Below are 17,531 nucleotides of genomic sequence, written 5' to 3' on the forward strand. Positions count from 1 at the left end.
TTAGCCTTTCCCACAGCCTTTTCCATCCTTACTCAATGGATGTGGTGCCTTTTTTTTTTTTTTAAAGATTTTATTTATTTGACAGATCACAAGTAGGCAGAGAAGCAGGCTCCCTGCTGAGCAGAGAGCCCGATGCGGGGCTCGATCCCAGGACCCTGAGATCATGACCTGAGCCGAAGGCAGGGGCCTTAACCTACCGAGCCACCCAGGTGCCCCTGGATGCAGTACTTTTTAAAGTAATATCTGCACTCAGTGTCGGGCTCAAACTCACAACCCCACAATCAGGAGTCACACCCTCCAAATGAGCCAGTACTCATTCTCGTACTTTGTGCCATGGTTGTTTTTTAGATATCTCGTTCTACTCTGTACTTTTTGTTTTGGTATATTATAGACCTTTCCTCAAATCTGTTTCTGGGCTGTTTACATTTAAGACTGGGGCACTAAAAATAAGAGGCTTCTTTAACTCTTCGCGTTCCCTGTAGGGCAGTAGGCTGGCATGTTCACTTTCAGACTCTGTAGGTTTCCAAGCCTGCTGTGTAAACCGAAGGCTGGAGGCTCAGCTGCTCGGGTGCTTTCTCCTGAATAGGGCTTCTAGCTTTCTCCAGGTGCGGTGCTTGACCTTCTGCTTCTTACATGAATTTTGAATCCTTGTTTATGAGGCATCTAATTCCTTCTTCCCTTTAAAACGTTTATTTTTTAGAGGGAGGTACACATGTGTCCTCTGAAGTCATTTATTCTGCTCATAGTTGTCCTTTCAGAAATTGTGGATTAAAATGATAGATTTAAGTTTCATGAAGATGGAATGTATGCTTTTATTTTTTTATTTATTTTTTTTTTAAAGATTTTATTTATTTATTTGACAGAGAGAGATGACAAGCAGGCAGAGAGGCAGGTAGAGAGAGAGGCAGGCAGAGAGGCAGGCAGAGAGAGAGGGAGAAGCAGACTCCCTGCTGAGCAGAGAGCCCGATGCGGGGCTCAATCCCAGGACCCTGAGATCATGACCTGAGCTGAAGGCAGCGGCTTAACCCACTGAGCCACCCAGGCGCCCCTGAATGTATGCTTTTATTTCTTCATGTCCTCATTTTGGTGTACTTGTATTTGGAAGGGGGCACTGAGGCATTGGGATTTTTTTAATAAGTAGGCACCATGCCCAACATGGGACTTAAACTTGACCCTGAGATCAAGAGTTGTATACTCTGAGCCAGCCAGACTCAGTACTTGTATTTTTCAGAAACTATCCATCCAGGAGACCATCCCTTCAGAAAAGTACATGGTGGTGTACAGCCCATTGTGAACACATATCTGTCACCACTTCCCACACCAAAAACATTACCAAGAGCCCAGAACACCCCTCCTACTACCTATGCTCTGGGACCCAAGACCACTACTATTTTGATATTTTATGTTAAGATAGGTCAATTATTTTTCACTATTTTTAGTATTATTTAAATGAACTCATACCAGTAAGTACTTTTTTATGCTTGATTTCTTCTGCTGATCACGGTGTTCGGCTCCTCCACATGCTTGCATGTAGCAGTAGTTTGCTGTCCTCCTTCTAGAGCATTCTATTGTGTGCCCTGCGGCTAGCACTGTTACCATTGCTGGGAGCATTCTTACACATGGCTTTTGGTGAGGCGTATATATTCTGTTGGATTTACAAGAGGCGTGGGATTGCTGGCCTTAGGGGATATGCAGTGGAGAGTACGAGTTTTCCAAAGTAGTTGTAGCTTAACGTTCCCCACATCCGTGTGTGGTTGGTTCCGCATCCTCCCCCAACCATGGGGGTTTGGTGGTAGCTGTATAGATTGTCGTGATTTTAATATGCATCTCTCATGACTAATGAGGATGAATGTTGTCTATTATTGGATAGTATAATTTTGAATACACTTGTTTTTTTAAGAAGCAACTCTTTAAAAAGATGTCCTCAGCCATTCTGGAGAGCAGGAGAATCGTTGCTGTGCTCAGCGAGGGATGTTTAGCTGAGGCACCTCACTCCCCAGCTTCTCACGCCCAACAGAAGTCTTCTCTTCGCCGTGAGTGGTTGCTTTTGCTGTTTCTAGCACCCTGAGGCAACAGACAGGAGGAAAGGTGCTTGTTCCTCACCAAGAGGACTTTTGCTCTTCTTGTAATGAAGACCTAGATGGCATACTTCCACTAAAAGCATTTCTTAAGGATAAGAAAGATAGGGTCAGAAGAAGAATTAAGTGTGTCTGCGAGGACTCCCATGGAGCAGGAGGACGTGGTAAGCAGGTCAGGGAGACTGGCTGGATTCTCCCGAATGCAGACCACAGGGTTCCCTTGCGGGGTAGTAAGGGGGAACTGTGCTAGAAGAGGGCAGAACCATTGATCTTAGGAAAGCAGCACTAGGTCTTTATCTTCTCTGCATTTCCCTTTTGTACAGGAGTTCTAAATCCACTGCTGGCTCCCAGGGGAGGATATGTGGTCTAAGAGCAGCCTAGACTCTTCCAGTGCAATGATCTCCTTGAGGAAAATTCTTACACTGGCATGAGAGTATAGACAAGCTCCACTATGAGTAGGGGCAGAACATGCACAGGTTGGTTTAGCTTTGACCTTGGATTTCCCTTCCTTCTATCATGCTTTCTATCTGAAAACCAGCCTCAAGGAGTTGAATGGGAAAAGGTAGTTGATAAGCATGACGAAGAAGCCCGTCAAGTGCAGAGACCAGATTCCTAATGACTGGACAGCACTTAGGTATCAGAGCCATCCGAGCCTATCAGCCTTTGAATCTTTTCAGTGAGTAGATGATCACACAACTCTTCAGGTAAATCAAAATTAGATGAAGGTTATTTATTGGTGCGACTTTTTTCCTGTAGTGAGCTTCCTTTACACAGCAGTGGTGTAAATAGCATCAAATTGAATGAAAACTTTGTTAAATGCAACCATAAATAATTATAATAAATATACATCAAGTAACTTTACAGCACACGGTTTTTTTAGGGCCAAGGTTTGACTCGGTCTGGACCTCTCAATGTGCTCTCTGGGAGAAGCAATCGTGTTAGCAGCAGACATCTTACTCACAGCTGTCATCGTATCAAGTGATGGGCCAAAAGCAGCTTCCCAAACCCCCCTTGGGGAGGTAGCTGACAATTCTGAGTCCATTCAAGGGACAGGAAGGATTGGAAGGGACCAAGAATGTAAAAATCCAGAGAGCAAGAACTGCTTCTAATAATCCAGAGGCTCTTTCGTTAGCAGAAGTAAGAGGATCCTTGTCAGGACTACACCCCGCTGTGGCCCCCCAGGCAACGGGGCTCTGGCGGCCAGGAGGCAGCGGCCAACCCTCTTCCTTTCAAGCAGGGAGAACTGCTTGCGGACGCTTCCCTCCAGACAGGACTGCTCCTGCATCAAATGTAACCGATGCAGCCGGAACAGTTAATCCGGTTTTAGCGTTTCCTTAGGTTGGGGAATCATTTCTCTAATGGTCCTTAATGCATTTCCTAAGAAGAAGAGGGAGGGGATGGATGCTAATGGCTCTAACTCTAAAATCCATACATCCTTCCGACAGACCAGGGCCACAGCAGAGAAAGGAAAAACGCAGCTCTCTCTCCCCAGCACTCACACTCCAAAGCCTTCTAGTCCGCACGCACTCAGAACTTTCAGTATTCACAATATTATACAATAAATACAGTGATGCAATTCCATGAGAACTGGCCAGGCCCAAAATGACAGTGTCCAACGAGATGGCAAAGTACCATCGGACAAAGACCTGCGTGGGGCACAAATGCACTGGGGCAGTGGGTGAGCCTGGAGCGGCTCAGCCCAGGCACACACACTCACATGGGGTGGCAAGGGAGGGGGGCAGGAGGACCCCACAGCGGTCCTTGGAAGGTCTTAGTCACTGAAGTAGACCCTGAATGGAGCAGAGCACCTCAGTCAGTCAGCTCTTTTCAAAACGGGTGTGTGGCCCAGTCCAGCACTGCGGTGAGGAAGGGCTGTTTCTGAGTACAAAAGGGGGTGAGGCTTGAGTCCTGTGCTTTCCTGTTCGATCTCAGAAAAAGGCCCCCACTCGAGCACTGTTCCTCCTCCTCTGGGTGTCCTCAACTCCTGGAGCTGCGACACCCCTGGCTGTGAACTAAGGTCAGGGATGAACCCTTTGGTCTTCGGAGAACACTCCGTGGAAAACTGTCAGACTAAGGGCCCAGAGGAGAGAGCGCGGAGGCTCGTCTGGGTGGGAAGCGATGGAGGAACCAGGAGGGGGCTTTTCCTCAGAAAAACCCAGACCATGAACAAGGTTCCAAAGCCGGAAGATTAACACAGAACGCTCCCTGTGCGTCTCCCACGTTTGGGTAACTGGCCCAGCCATTTCAAGATGGAGGGAGGCCTGTGGGAGCTGCGTCCAGGTCAACTCCGGCTCAAGGCAGGAGGGGCAAGGCCACAGACCTGTTTGTGAAGATGCTCGGCGGAGAGTACGGGATGCTCTGTGTGGCCTTGGGATCTCCCCACCAGCTTCCTGCTGGGTGGTTCCATGATGCGGACCTAACTGGGGCCTTATGGCATCAGAATCCGGTGGCCATGAAAGACAATGTCCAAGAAGATCAAATGAGACACGGGCTGCCCGGGAACTAAACTATCCTACAAACATACCACAAACAGGTCGTAAAAGAACCAACCCATCACGAAACCTACAAATACAAAAGGTTAAGTCTTCCAGGAAGCCCTGGAATGTGGACAAAAGTTCAGAAAAGCAAAATGTCGCCAACTCCTCACGCAGGACCTGGAGGGACGTGCCCTCCTCAGTGGCGGGCTTCCCAAGCCGGCGGAGCGGTGCCTCGGTGACGGACTCACTCGGGGGCTCCCTCCCCTCAGCCACTGAGCGGGTCTTCACGGTAGTGAATGGCACAACGAAGTTTCTCCAGCATGATTTCCAGAGAGGAGTACTGGGGAAGTTTGATCATGAACATGCAGGTCTCCACTCGGATGTAGCGAGAGTCTGGGGAACCTGCAAAAGAAACCCCACCAGGCCAGCGTTAGGAGGCTGCGCTGCGGTTCCAGCGAGCCCCATCGGCCTCTCTGCTTCCAGGTTTGCTTCTTTGGGCAGCTCTAAGCCCGCCCCAAGGCCCATCAGGAGGAGGGGGTAGGTGTGGGGCAAAAGAAGATTCTGGAGGAGAAAACAGCAGACAGAACTTGTGTATAGCACAGGCACCAAAGTGCTGACCTGTGAGGGAATCTGGTAAGAGCTGTTCGATTGCCCAGCAGAGGGTTTTATTTTTCTACATTTAAAATTTGGAAAATTAAAACATTTCTGGATTTTTAACTTTTTAAAATATCAGAAAATACATCAACCTTGGGCGTCTATGGACTCTTGGCTGAGGCAAAGTTTGGGAGGCACATGACCCCGCCCCCCTCCCTCGTTTACAACTGGGTTTAACGGTCCGTGGCCCTCCCCCCCTGCCGCGGGGCCCAGCAGCCCCGGCTCCCAGCAGCCCCGGCTCCCAGCTGAGGGACGGGCCTGTGCGACCCGACTTGGAACACGATGAGGGGCGGGTGGTACCTGCTGTGCCATCTGGGGGGGCGATCTTCATGGGGTACGGGGGCACATGGGCCGTGTCAGGGCCCCCATCTTTGCAGGGGCAGGTGAACGGGATGCGCTCCTGGTTGCAGGCGAACTTGATGAACTTGCACAGCTCCTCCTGGGCGAACATCTCTAGGGCCCCCCAGAAGAACTCGATGTGCTGGTCCGTCTCCATCAGCCCCACCTGGTACATGGTGTGGGCCTGGGGAAGAAAGGCCCCCCAAGACGTGAGCCGAGCCAGGCCTCTGCAAGCCCAGGACCTCCCTAGACCAGACGGGTGCGGCAGGGACACCATGGCCGCCGGCCGTGGGGATCGTGCCGATGACAGAGACTTGGAAGGTACCGTCCCAGTGCCTGTGTGGGGGACTGCAGCCTGCACCTCACGCCTAGCAGCAGAGGCTCGACCTGGGTTACCCCACGGCCACGCTGGGCGGGGCCCGTCACTGTTCCCAGCGGACGTGAAGTCACTCGGGCAAGGTGTCCCAGCTGCCAAGACGCAACCCTGGGATGCCGGGGTCCAGCCTGAGGGAAGCTGGCTGGGGCGAGAGCAGGCCAGGCTGGCGAGGGGAGGGGGCTCAGCAGAACGGTCTTCGCTCGGGATGTGGCCCCAGACGGGGGGGGGGGGGGCCCGACAGCGATCTGGGCACGAAGCGGACCCTGCCACGTGCGGCCACAAGCCAGCTCCGGCTCACTCGGCTGTGGGGTGGTGCGCGTGGCCTGGGGCCGGAGTGCTGGCCCACAAGTACCAGGACAGCCCCCGCTGACCCCGCCTGCCCGCGTAGCCCGGCCCCAGGCCACCGACCTTGAGGAACTCGAGGTTGATGTACGGGAGGCCGCAGGTGCGCAGCTCCATCTCCAGCGGGCTGAGCGTGGTGAGCAGCTGCAGCGGGATGATGGCGCCCAGGCCCGCCCGCACGGCCGTCATGCACTCGGCGTTCTGCAGCTCCCGCAGCCGCAGGCCCCGGATGGCCGCCGCGTAGATGTCCTTGTTCTCCCACCTGCGGGCGCGACGGGGACCCAGGTGACGGAGAACGCCGAGGCGGCCCGTGGGGCTGCTCCCAGGCTTGCGGCCACGCGGCCCCAGTCAAGGTCCCAGCAGGAGGGGCCTCAGGCCCCGTTACCGAGATGTCCCCGTCCTGGCAGCCCCACGAATTCCTCTCCTGCCTCTGCGTGTCCCCCACCTCGCAGCCGGGGTTTTGTTAACAGAGTCCTTCTGCTGAACACACTGTATCCTTGCTGACGCCCGACGTCCCGCCTCACACTCCTCCCACGGGCGAGGTCCGTCTGTCCCCAGCCCAGCCCAGGCCATCCAAGTCCAGACATCGCCGCGACACCCTATCAGCCCAACTGGCCGGTCCCCTGGGTAGGCACAACACTCACGCCACAGGGATGTGCCGGCCGCGGCTGCACAGCTCCACCTCCTCGCCCGTCATGGTCAGGTAGGTGAACCTGCAGCACGGCTTGTTGGGACCCTCAGGGCTCTCGGTGGCCAGGTGCTGGGAGGCGATCTCGGCGCACAGGGCCTCGAGCTCGGTCTCATCGTTGATCTGGAGGGCAGAGGCAGACCGGGGCTCACTGCCTGACCCGCTCCCAAGGTCCCCTGGAAGATGGAACCCCAATCTCCAGTTGGGCAAGCAGCAGGCACCATTTGGATGGGGGCTGCCCTTGACCATTATGAAGGCACACACAGCACAGGCCTGCCCAGAGTTGCCGTGAGTTCAGAGCTGGGCATGTGGCAGAAGCCTGGCTGGTGAGACCCCAACTGCAGGGCTTTTTCTGTGACCGTTTGGAAGTGGCAGCTCTTTCCCTGGTGTGGACACAACTGTAAGATGGTACATCTCATACTAATGGGGACCATCTTGAAACCAGTTATCGAAGAGATCATCTGAACACCTGGATTCAGCCTTGCCTGAAGCCAAATCTATATCTATATTTAGTTTCAAAAGCAGATGATTAAAAAAGAAAAAAATTAGGGTCCAAAAGACACTGCTGTGCATGCCGGGCTACCAAGGAGATGACAGGATCTGCCCCAGAGAGAATAAACCCCTAAGTCTGGGTTGGTAAAGGCTACAGGTACAAGCACCAGAAGTTCAGAATATTTCTTCCTGGTTCGTGTGCCCCAACCCTGGCAGAGCCATATCCCGGCACCCTCTGAGGCTTTGCCCAACCCCTTCAGAAAGAAGCCTTGCCTGGACTGACCTTCTGGACGCTGTCTTATACCGTCTGCCTGCCTCAGGCCCTTGCTGCTACGCACAGCCCTGGGAGAACTTCTCAAAGCAGTGCCTGGCAGGGACTCCTAAATCCCCAGCCTGTGGGGGCCGCCCTGCTTTGACCCTTGAGACAATTCCCTGTCCTCTCCATTTTGGCACGGAAACCAAGCACGAATCCAGGATCCCGGCGTTGGTGCTCCCTTGTACTGCTGCCCTCAAGTGGTGGCCAAGGGGAGGACAGTGGAGAGCCTGGCACCGAAGCCCCTCAGAGGGCCCAAGTTCTGAGCCTCCGTCAGTTGAGGCTCCCACTCAAGTGGCCGCAGCCAGGCCTCTGCTGCTCCCCTGAGAAACAGGCAGTTGGCCTCAAGGCGGAGGGCTGGGGCAGAGGCACCTCCACACTTGGTCTCTACCTTGAGGAGGTGCTGCAGCTGGACATGGAGGTCCCCTGGCGGCTCTGCTCCCCACCAACTCTCCTCTCTGAGCCTCCCTCTCTCCTGGCCTCGTCTCGAGGACGTGTGCACACAGCCCTCCGGAACAGGGCCTCATGCCGGGAGAGTAACCCGGTCGCTCCCGTGGCTGGGGCGAGAGCCCAGAGCCTGGCTCTCCCGGCCAGCCTCGGAGACTGCGAACCAGTGGCCAGATGTGGACAGCCCCCCCGGGGGCCCAGCCACAGCCGAGCACTGAGCGCGCCGCCTCCAGGGTGCTGGGCCGTGCGGGCCGAGGGGCGCTCAGTGCTGTGCTCGCACTAGCTGTGTCTCCAGGCACAAGGCGGAGGGCTCCGGTCCCAAGCCCTTCCCCTTCCCTGCTTGATCTCCGGTGATCCCCAAGAGCCAATCTCCTGAGCTCTGAGGCCCCAAAACCAAGCTCTTAAAAGTGAAAGTGGGTCTGCTTGTCGGAGACCCCCGCCCCCGGCACCTCTGCTCCATCAGGCCGGGAACCCTTCAACGCTGTGTCTCTGGGAGGCCGTCAGGGCACATCGGTCACCCCTACGCTGCTGCTATCAAATAGGAAGAGAAGCCAGAGGGGCTTCTGCCATGAAGTAAGCCTGCCAGACGCGGCTCGCCTTCCCTCCTGCTCTTTGGGAGAGCCTAGCCGCTCCTCAGGTGGGCGCGTGGGCGGGGAGGACCGGGGGCGGCCGCGGAGGCAGCAAGGAGCCGCGGGGACACTGCCCCCGAGCTCTGCTGTCCCCAGCACGGACTATTCACTTACACTGCCCCCGAGCTCTGCTGTCCCCAGCACGGACTATTCACTTACACTGCCCCCGAGCTCTGCTGTCCCCAGCACGGACTATTCACTTACACTCTCGAATTTCTTGACATAATTGTAGGTGAGTATGTCTGCTTCCTGTAGGTCTTGGTCAGGGTCCAGGGGCTCACCCACCAGGGTCTTCCAGAAGGAAGGCAGGAGGTCCAGGGGGAGAGGGACATCTGCCCGAATTGCAATTCCCAGCAACTGGCCCAGGAAGTGCAGCAGCTGCTCCTCCCCGTAGGTGATGGGGCTGGGGGTCAGGATGTACTTGCCCTGGAGACGGAGGCGCAGATGAAGTGACTGACGGTGCCTTTACCCCTCCCTGGAGCGGGCGCCCACGGCCGGCAGCAGGGAGCCCCCGCAGGGTCAGGACGGCCGACCGGGAAGGGGTGGGAGAGGACACGCCCCCAGGGCCCCGAGCCGGCGCCCCGCCGCTGCCCACGCCTCGGGCATCCTACCTTGTTCTTGTTGACAGCGGAGCTGGGGCACAACAGCAGGAGGGACAGTGAGGAGCTCTGCAGCTCTTTGCACACCTGCCACAGGAAGTGCCGGAAAGAGCCGCCTGCGGGACACACGGAGACCCATCAGCACCGGGACCCCGGCAGCCCACCTGCCCGCGGCCCCTGGGCCCACCTGGACCTCAGCTCGTCCGCCACCCGGAATGCAGCTATGGTGGAGGGGACAGAAGACTCGTCTGAGGGCGGGGAGACGGGGGGTCAAGTCCCACTGGGCCACTTACTAGCTGGGTGACCCAACCCACCAAATGGGGACAACAATCGAACCAATGGGGGGGGCTGGCTTCGAGGCTTCCGCGAGCCCCGATGCAGAGTCCCATGGGGGCTGCCCCCTCCCGCGGCTGCAAGGTCCCACTCATCTGCAAGCTTGTCTGATTCACACCTGTCACTCTAGGTCGTACTGAAAGCCGGGCCGCCTGTCCTACTCAGCACTGACCCCTGCCCAGGCCAGTGAGTGTCTAACTGCACAGACCGATGACATGAGCACTTAGAGAGGGCAAAGGGCCACTAACTGTCCCCTGCTGCTGTCATTCCAACGTGCCTTCGGCTTTCTGGCTAACGTCTCCCTGTGGCTGTCTCCTCTCCCCTGCGCATTCCCCATCAGGGCCCTAAGGTCAGAAGCTCTGGAACAGCTGTGCATACACACTACTTGGTTGGAGTCGTTCAGAGGACCTGCTTGGGGACAGATGTCCCCGCTCAGCTTCCACAGGGAAGCAGGAGATTTCTGCCTGTGGAAACCACCAAGGGCTGGGCCGAGGAGCCAGAGAGAGCTGGGTTGAGCCGCAGCCGGCTGTCTGGCCCAGGGAGGCGGCTGTCAGTCCTGCGGGACAAGGCCGGTCTGTCGAGAGCTTCTGCTGCCAGGCGGAGGGTCAGCTGTGGAGGGGGGCCCGGCCCCCTCGGTGTGCTCGGCGGGTAGGGGCTTTCTATCTATCTATCTATCTATCTATTTATTTATTTATTTGACAGAGAGAGATCACAAGTAGGCAGAGAGGCAGGCAGAGAGAAGAGAGGAGGAAGCAGGCTCCCTGCTGAGCAGAGAGCCGATGCGGGACTCGATCCCAGGACCCTGAGATCATGACCTGAGCCGAAGGCAGCGGCTTAACCCACTGAGCCACCCAGGCGCCCCGGGTAGGGCCTTTCTGAGAGGACCTGGCCCGAGGCTCGGCCGGAGCGAGGTCCCGGGATGCGAGTGGCAGTGGGAGATGCAGCTGCCCCAGCGGCCCGGCCCTCCCGCTGCGTCTGGCTGAGGCCCCCGGTCTCTCCTCTCACCCCGAGTGGGAAACCCTTCCTGAATGTCTGGGGCGCACTTAGGATGGCAGAAAGCGGCACGAGGGAGCATTTTCTGAGTTGCTGGGCCTCCTCGCTGTCCCTCGCACGGGTCTCTCATGGGACGCACACAAGCTCTGACCCAGCCCACCCCTCCGCCGGGGGCGCTTCCCAAGGCACGAAGCCCATCGGCACGGATGGCGTCTCCACGGCGTCCCCTCGGCGCTGACCGGGGCCGCGGGGCTGAAGTCCCTGACAAGCGCCGGCTCCCGCCCAGGCCGGGGGCAGTCCTGGCTTCTGCACAGCAGCTACCGACGACCGGGCTTTTTCAGTCTTGCTAAGGGGGGGGGCATCTGGGGCAGACGAGGCTACAGGTGACCCTAGAAACGTTCACAGCCCCCACATGGCCTCCACCCGCACCGGCGGCCCAGAGCCCGGCGGCTGCACTCACTGGTGCCGTGGACCTCCTCCCCGGTGAAGCGGATGTTGAAGGCATAGGTGGGGTCGCCGCCGCTGGCCAGCTTGACGCACAGCTGCGAGGACGACACAGAGGCCAGCTGCCGGGCAGCCTGGCAGAAGTAGGAGTGTTCGGAGGCTCTGATCTCCCCTGGGAAGAGACAGAAAGCGGTAAAAGCCTCCTGACGCCAGCTTCTGCTCTCCCTCCCCGGGACAGATGGCTTGCCAGGCCTCCGCCCGCCCCTCCGCCCGCCCCCCGCCGCCGGCTCAGCCACCCTGCCTTCTCTCTGCTCTCGGGAGCTCTTCCCTGCCACAGGCACACGGCTCCCAGCCTCCCCTCCGTCTCCAGGGGAGGGACCCCCGGTCCATACTCGTCTCATCTCCTCTACGCTGTGTGTGTGTTTATCCGCCGTGGCTACCGCCCCAGGAGCCGTGCCCCCCGCTTATTCAATGCGGGACCCCAACTCTAGCAAGTCCATGGTCGGTCAGGATGTTTCCACTCCCACCCGGCCCCGCAGTTAGGTGTAGCACCCAGACAGTTCGCCAGGGAAGGGGAGGCGAGGCTCCGGGAAGCGGAGAGCTCCTTCCGCCTCTCCCCTTCCTCTTGCTGCCCAGCACGCAGGCTCCAAAGGGGACCCTGAAGGTGGAAGCCACCCGCTGGGACACTTGGGAGGAGGACAGAAGCAGCCGGATGAATGTGTGCACTCCCTTCGTCTAGAGGCTTCTATCATGTGCAAGAGATCAACTGCATCGTTTGTTCAGTCGCGACCTTCTTGCATTTTCTGCTCTGCGTAGCTTGTCTTACCTCCCACGATTTCCAGTGGGTCCAAAGTGATCTCGGGGGCTGCGTGGTCAGCGGTCCTCTGCACGGTGGCATTCAGCACCCGATTCATGACAGTCACCTTCGTGTCATAAAAGATCAGCCCTGAAAGGGAGAATGTGGGAGAGAGGCTCAGACGGGGCTGCTTTCCTCCCTGTCCCCTCTGAGGCCTGGCAGAGGACACGCTGCGCCCCCTCCCCCGCATTGGGCCAGTCTCTCCTGGGACGCCCTCCAGGCCCCCGAATGGGGCACTCACGCGCCACAACCCTGACTTTCTGGGTGTGTGTGTGTGTAATTTGTTAGTATCTGGCCCAGTGGTAATATATGAACCCCGGCCTCTGTCATGCCCAGGAAATACCTCCCTGGCAGAAAAACATGAAGTATGAGGAGGTTTGCTGTAGCATTTTCTGAAATGGCAACAAGTAAAAACCCACAAGGTGAAGGTGGGGAACAGAACATACGCTAGGATACCTGTTTTTAAATAAAACAAAAAAACAAAACCAACAAACACGTGTGTCTATTTGTATGTGAACAGAAAAGTCTGGAAGGACAGGTACTCAGCAGTTAATGATCATCTCTGGAACGTAGGGGACAGACAGTGAATCAGAGCCTTCTATTTTGTTTTGTTTTGTTTTTAAATAATGGAATCCAATGTGGGGCTCAAACTCATGACCCCGAGATCAAGAGTCACACGCTCTTCTGACTGAGCCAGCCAGGAGCCCCCGGAAAACTCAAGAAAATTTAATTTTTCAGGGTGTAACTGAAGTAACTGCTCTCGGCTGGAAGAGCTGTTCCTGCGGACCCGGGCGCGGTCCAGGTAAGGCTGCGCCTCCCGGACTGTGACTGTCGGACTGTCGGGCGGGCGACGTGGGGGGCGGTGCGCAGGCGCTGACCTTTGGCCTCCTTCAGCAGCGCGGCGATGCTGTGCGCGTACATGGGCGTCGGGCGCAGCTCCACCAGAGGCAGGAAGAAGGTCTCCAGCGTGGTGTTCAGGGACTGCAGCAGAGCGAAGCGCAGGCGCAGGCTCTCGATGGGCACGTCTGCAGGGATGAGGGCGGTCAGGCCCAGGATCCTGGGCTGCGAACAGACTCAGGTGGTCCCTGTCCCTGGGGTGTGGGGAGGTGGGGCGCCGCAGCACCGGGGCCAGGGCATTTCAGGGGGACTGGGAGGACCCCACGGGAGATTTTATTCCCGGGACCCACAGACGCAGTGCGTGAGTGGCCCCTGGTCTGCCTGAGCCCAGGCCAAGCAGAAGCAGTGGGGAGGCCCTGGCTCTTAGGGAATCCCAGGGCCTCCTCGGCCTATCTTCAGGGCCACGCCAGGGCTGTGATTGATGCTATTTTTAATTTCAAATTTGAAACAGACTTCTAGGAAGCTGCAAAAATAGTACACAGTCCTGTGTACCTTTCATCAGCTTCCCCCAAAGTCACATCAGAAGTCAAGAACAGGACACAGACACTGGCACACTGTCTCCCTGGTGCTCACATCTGTCTCCAGCGGTCAGAGATGGACAGCAGGACCACTTCTGGCCCAGGTTTACCTTCAAAGTATCCGGAAGAACAAAGAGCAAAGGCCCAGGACACACGGCCGAGCAAGGGCGGGCAGACTCCCAAGCCGCCTGTGGTACCGCGCGCACAGGCACAGAAAACAAGCCCAGGGGTCAGGTGCCAGCATGCTGTGACAAGGGTGACTTCCCAGGGACGGATTTACGGAGAACGTCTGTTCTTGCGCGTGCACCTATGTGTGCAGGCACCTTCCTAGCTTTTCATAAAGACGCTGCTCTCTCGGGATGAAGGATGACAGAGAGCTGATCGCCGCTCCCTCCCGACACCCGCCGGGCATCTAATGCAGCTTCAGTCACAGCTTCGTCTCTCCCTCTCCTCTGCCCCCCCCATGGCTCACAGCAGGTGATCCGAGGGACTTGTTAGATGGCTGCAAGGAACCCGCCTAGTTCCTCCAAATCCCTGGTGCTATTGTTGGGGATGCCCCCAGGCAGCGCAGGGGCTGGTCCCCCATGGCAATTCCGCCAGAGCCTACATACTCAAGAGACAAGCCACTCTGGGGTCTGCGGCATCTGCAGGGTCCAGGTACACCTCGTGGGGGTGGAGCCGCGCGGGCGTGATGGCCAGGTGACGGCACAGCCGGTTGATGTACTGCACCAGCGCCACGTCCATCTCCAGGGTCCACTTCCTAGAGGCCTTGTGCGCGTGTCGGACGTCGATGCAGGCACACCTGGGGCCGGGCGAGAAGGGAAGGTGGGCCGGGGGCCACGTCCCCGCTCCCAGAGGACCACTGGCACAGAGGCTCGCCTCACCGCTGGCGTCTCCGTGCGAGGGGAGGCGCCCCTGGAGGAGGGAGCACACAGCCCGCAGGCCGGGACAGAGCCACCGTCCCGGACCCCGGCCACACGCACCCCTGCAGGCCTCCCTCCTGCGCCTGGGCCAAGGGCAGGGGGTAAGAACGGGGCTCTGGGGTCCCTGGGCTGAAATCTAGGCCACCCGGTGACCTGGGCCACCAAGACGGCTGCTTTGTGAGGCCCAGGTTCCTCACGTGCAAAGGCAGCTAGCAGTAGTCCGCGCCCCCCGCCACCCCCAGCCAGCTGAGGGCGCCTGCAAGGCCCGCGGCCAAGGCAGCGAGGAGCTCCTGCCCACCTCAGCGAAGCTGGGCCCCTCGGCTGGTAGGCAGGGCACGCACACAGGGGGCCAGGAGGGCGGCACTCCCGCTCCCACATCACCTGCTATGCTGACCCGGGGGGGATGGGGAAACAGGAACAAAAAAAGCAGATGTCTTGTGTGCACCCACTTCTAAGTATGGAAAAAACCCACCCCCTGAAAATGTCGGGAGATGCGCTGCCTGGGATTTCCGACGGGACGGCCCTCGGCACAGGACCACGGGAGAGCTCCTCCGAGCCTGCACACGAGGCTCGGGGTGTGCGGGGAGTGCGGGGAGTGCGCGCGGCCTTTCCGATCCCAGGAAGTCGTGGGCCCCGGAGAGGCGGGCAGGGTGCCGGTGGATGGGCGCCTCTGGCTCCCGGGCCCTCGGCACCTCCCTGGGCCACATGCCACACAGGGTGCCCCCTGCCAGGAGGGCCCATCTGGGGCCAGGGGCCGAGCCTCTCAGCCCAGGCGGCGTGCATCGCACGGGAGGAGGGCCGAGAGGCAGCAGCCTCCAGAAGGGGTCCCCTCACAGCCCCCTCCGGGCTGGCGAAGAGCAGCAGGTGCCACTGGCTGCCCTCAGGCCAGGTGTGGGAAGGAGGCAGCAAGGGCCGGCAAGGCCCCGCGGCGCCCGGGAGCGAGCCCTCGAGCCCTAACAAACGCGTCACCGGGGAAGTCGTTCGCAGGCCAGCCTGAGACCTTCTCACTTCGAATGCCCTTTCTAGTCCCAAACCCCCAAAGTCATCGCTTACTGGCTTGTAAAATAAATCAGAAAACTGGTCTGCAATGGACTCTGAGCCTTCCGTGAGGTACGAAATGACGGCGCCCAGCGGCAAAGCACCTCTGAACGCGAGCGCGGGTGTGAAGACCGCGTGCTCCGGCTGCAGGTCGGCCCCGCGCCCGGGGTGAGCGCCGGCGGGAGGGCAGGGCCGTTTCAGCACTGGGACGTAAGCACTGGGCTGGCCTGGGGCCACCTTACAGCTAGAAAGGGGAAACCTATTCTTGTTTGGCCCCGGGGACCTGGCGAGCTCCTCCCTGGAAGAGAGGGAGAGCGGGCGACGGGGACATGGAGACAAAGTGGGACTCTGAGGAACAAAGAGTCTTTGGAATAAGAAATCGACCCTATTAGGGACTGACGTGCGTCCACCCCCCCCACCCCCGTTCCTACGTTGAAGCCCTAAATCCCAACGTGTGACTGTGTTAGGAGACGAGGCCTTTGAAGAGGTAACTGAATTAAAGGAGGTCCTCAGAGCCAGGCCCAGACCAGCAGACTGGTGTCCCCCTCGGAAGCGAGGTGGCAGCAGGGATGTGACCATCTGCAGGCCAATGACAGGCCTCAGGAGAAGCCAACCCTGCTGACACCTTGACCTCCAGAACCATCAGAAGATGAATCTGTTGTTTAGAACAGAAGTGGTTTCCAAATGCGTTCTGAAACCATTTGGAGAATCACGAGAAGCCACAGCTCAGGAGGCGTCAGAACAGCAGGCAGAATGGCTCCCAGAGAGGATGCTGGAGGGGACGCTTCTGGTGGCCAACAACAATTTTTACACAAGGTGTCAACTGGACTGAGAGACAACTTCTTACCTCTCAAAGTGAAGGTCATAACCACAGGATAAAATCGCCCTCCAGACACTACGGATGTCTTGCTTGGCTCGGTCAATAACGAACTTGTGAAATCCTTCCAAGGTGAGATACTTCTCCTCAGGGACTGAGGGAGAAGGATTGAGAGACTCAGGAGTTTGTAAAGTGCCTCGCGCCATGCTCTGGTGGCGTTTCTGGCACGGCCCAATAGACCCGTATCCCGCATCCCACCCCTCCAAGGTCTGTCATGGCCGCCTCCACCCACTGCCCAAGACCCAGCATAGCCCCTGACTTCCCGGGGTCAGCGAGCCACAGCCTGACTTCTCCAGCTCTGCTTGGGCCTTTATGAGGCTCAAGTTCTAAGGCCCAGGTAAGTGCCTTCTAGAAGCGAATTTCTAAGCAGATGTCCAGATCTTTACTTTCTACTCTTCACTTTGGGTGCGTGGTATTTTGGGAACTGCTAGTCTGACCTCCATAAATTCATGCTCAAAGACGGCATCGAGGCCCCGTCTAACCCCAAGGCAGCCCAGTCAGTCAGGCAAAAGCCTGGAGGCTGGTCCTGGGGGCCCACCAGTCTCAGGCCCAAGCTGCTCGTTCACCTTCTTGTTTTTTGGTGGGTGACTTCTCCGGGTCCTTCTCATCTGGCTTGCTCTTTTCTGGGGACTTAGGCTTCACAGTTGGCTTTTTCTCACTTAAGGCAGTCCTGCTGTAGACCAGAGCACTGCAGTCAGAACACCTGCGTTCATACCATATCCTGACAGCCGATGCACAGAGCCTCACATGTGTGGTAGGCCAGACTCCCCCCAACCACGGCCACCGGCTCCCACAGGGCTGGGCGCAAGGTCAGCTCTGTCCTCACCAAGTTCACTGAGCATATCAGGAGGACAAACTGATGCTTTAACTGCAAAAGACCTTAAAGAGATGCTTTTCATCTCTTCTATATTCTTCAGAGCTGCACTAAGAACCAGCCACTAGTCAGATTGTAGCTATATGTTTAAATTAAAATAAAATAGCAAATTCAGTTCCTTGACCGCACTGGCCATGTTTCAAAAATGTGGCTAGTGGCAACTACATTCAGCAGCCAGACAGGGAAACCGCTCAGATTTCCATCACAGAAAACTCTACTGCACTACAGAGATACAGAAGCACCCAGATGCAGGTTTATGTCTGACATCTTTCTGATCCCTCAAACAATTCCTCTAGAGACTCCTGCCAGGTAATACTTTTCTACCAAATTTCCAATTTTGGGTT

At 57.5% G+C, this 17,531-nt stretch overlaps 1 protein-coding gene across 8 annotated transcripts in view; it reads right to left on the reverse strand.

The window, feature by feature from the left end:
* Nucleotides 1-2,777: 2,777 nt before the first annotated feature.
* Nucleotides 2,778-17,531, reverse strand: part of HECTD4 (HECT domain E3 ubiquitin protein ligase 4) — a 184,844-nt gene continuing 170,090 nt past the window's right edge. For 7 of the 8 annotated variants that reach the window (XM_045073665.1, XM_045073662.1, XM_045073660.1 and 4 more), the window contains 12 exons: nt 16,880-16,986; nt 16,284-16,407; nt 14,087-14,277; nt 12,939-13,085; nt 12,031-12,150; nt 11,221-11,376; nt 9,447-9,550; nt 9,040-9,261; nt 6,911-7,077; nt 6,333-6,528; nt 5,510-5,732; nt 2,778-4,957 (listed from right to left, as the gene is read on the reverse strand). In XM_045073665.1, the coding sequence (XP_044929600.1) occupies nt 4,821-4,957; nt 5,510-5,732; nt 6,333-6,528; nt 6,911-7,077; nt 9,040-9,261; nt 9,447-9,550; nt 11,221-11,376; nt 12,031-12,150; nt 12,939-13,085; nt 14,087-14,277; nt 16,284-16,407; nt 16,880-16,986 (1,894 nt within the window). In that variant the 3' untranslated portion in view covers nt 2,778-4,820. The remainder of the gene's footprint in view (nt 4,958-5,509; nt 5,733-6,332; nt 6,529-6,910; nt 7,078-9,039; nt 9,262-9,446; nt 9,551-11,220; nt 11,377-12,030; nt 12,151-12,938; nt 13,086-14,086; nt 14,278-16,283; nt 16,408-16,879; nt 16,987-17,531) is intronic. The other variant, XM_045073659.1, reaches the window with a different exon arrangement.

This window comes from Mustela putorius, unplaced genomic scaffold, assembly GCF_011764305.1.
Source record: "Mustela putorius furo isolate JIRA1106 unplaced genomic scaffold, ASM1176430v1.1 tig00537248_pilon_pilon_pilon, whole genome shotgun sequence".
In the NCBI taxonomy this organism is placed as follows: domain Eukaryota; kingdom Metazoa; phylum Chordata; class Mammalia; order Carnivora; family Mustelidae; genus Mustela; species Mustela putorius.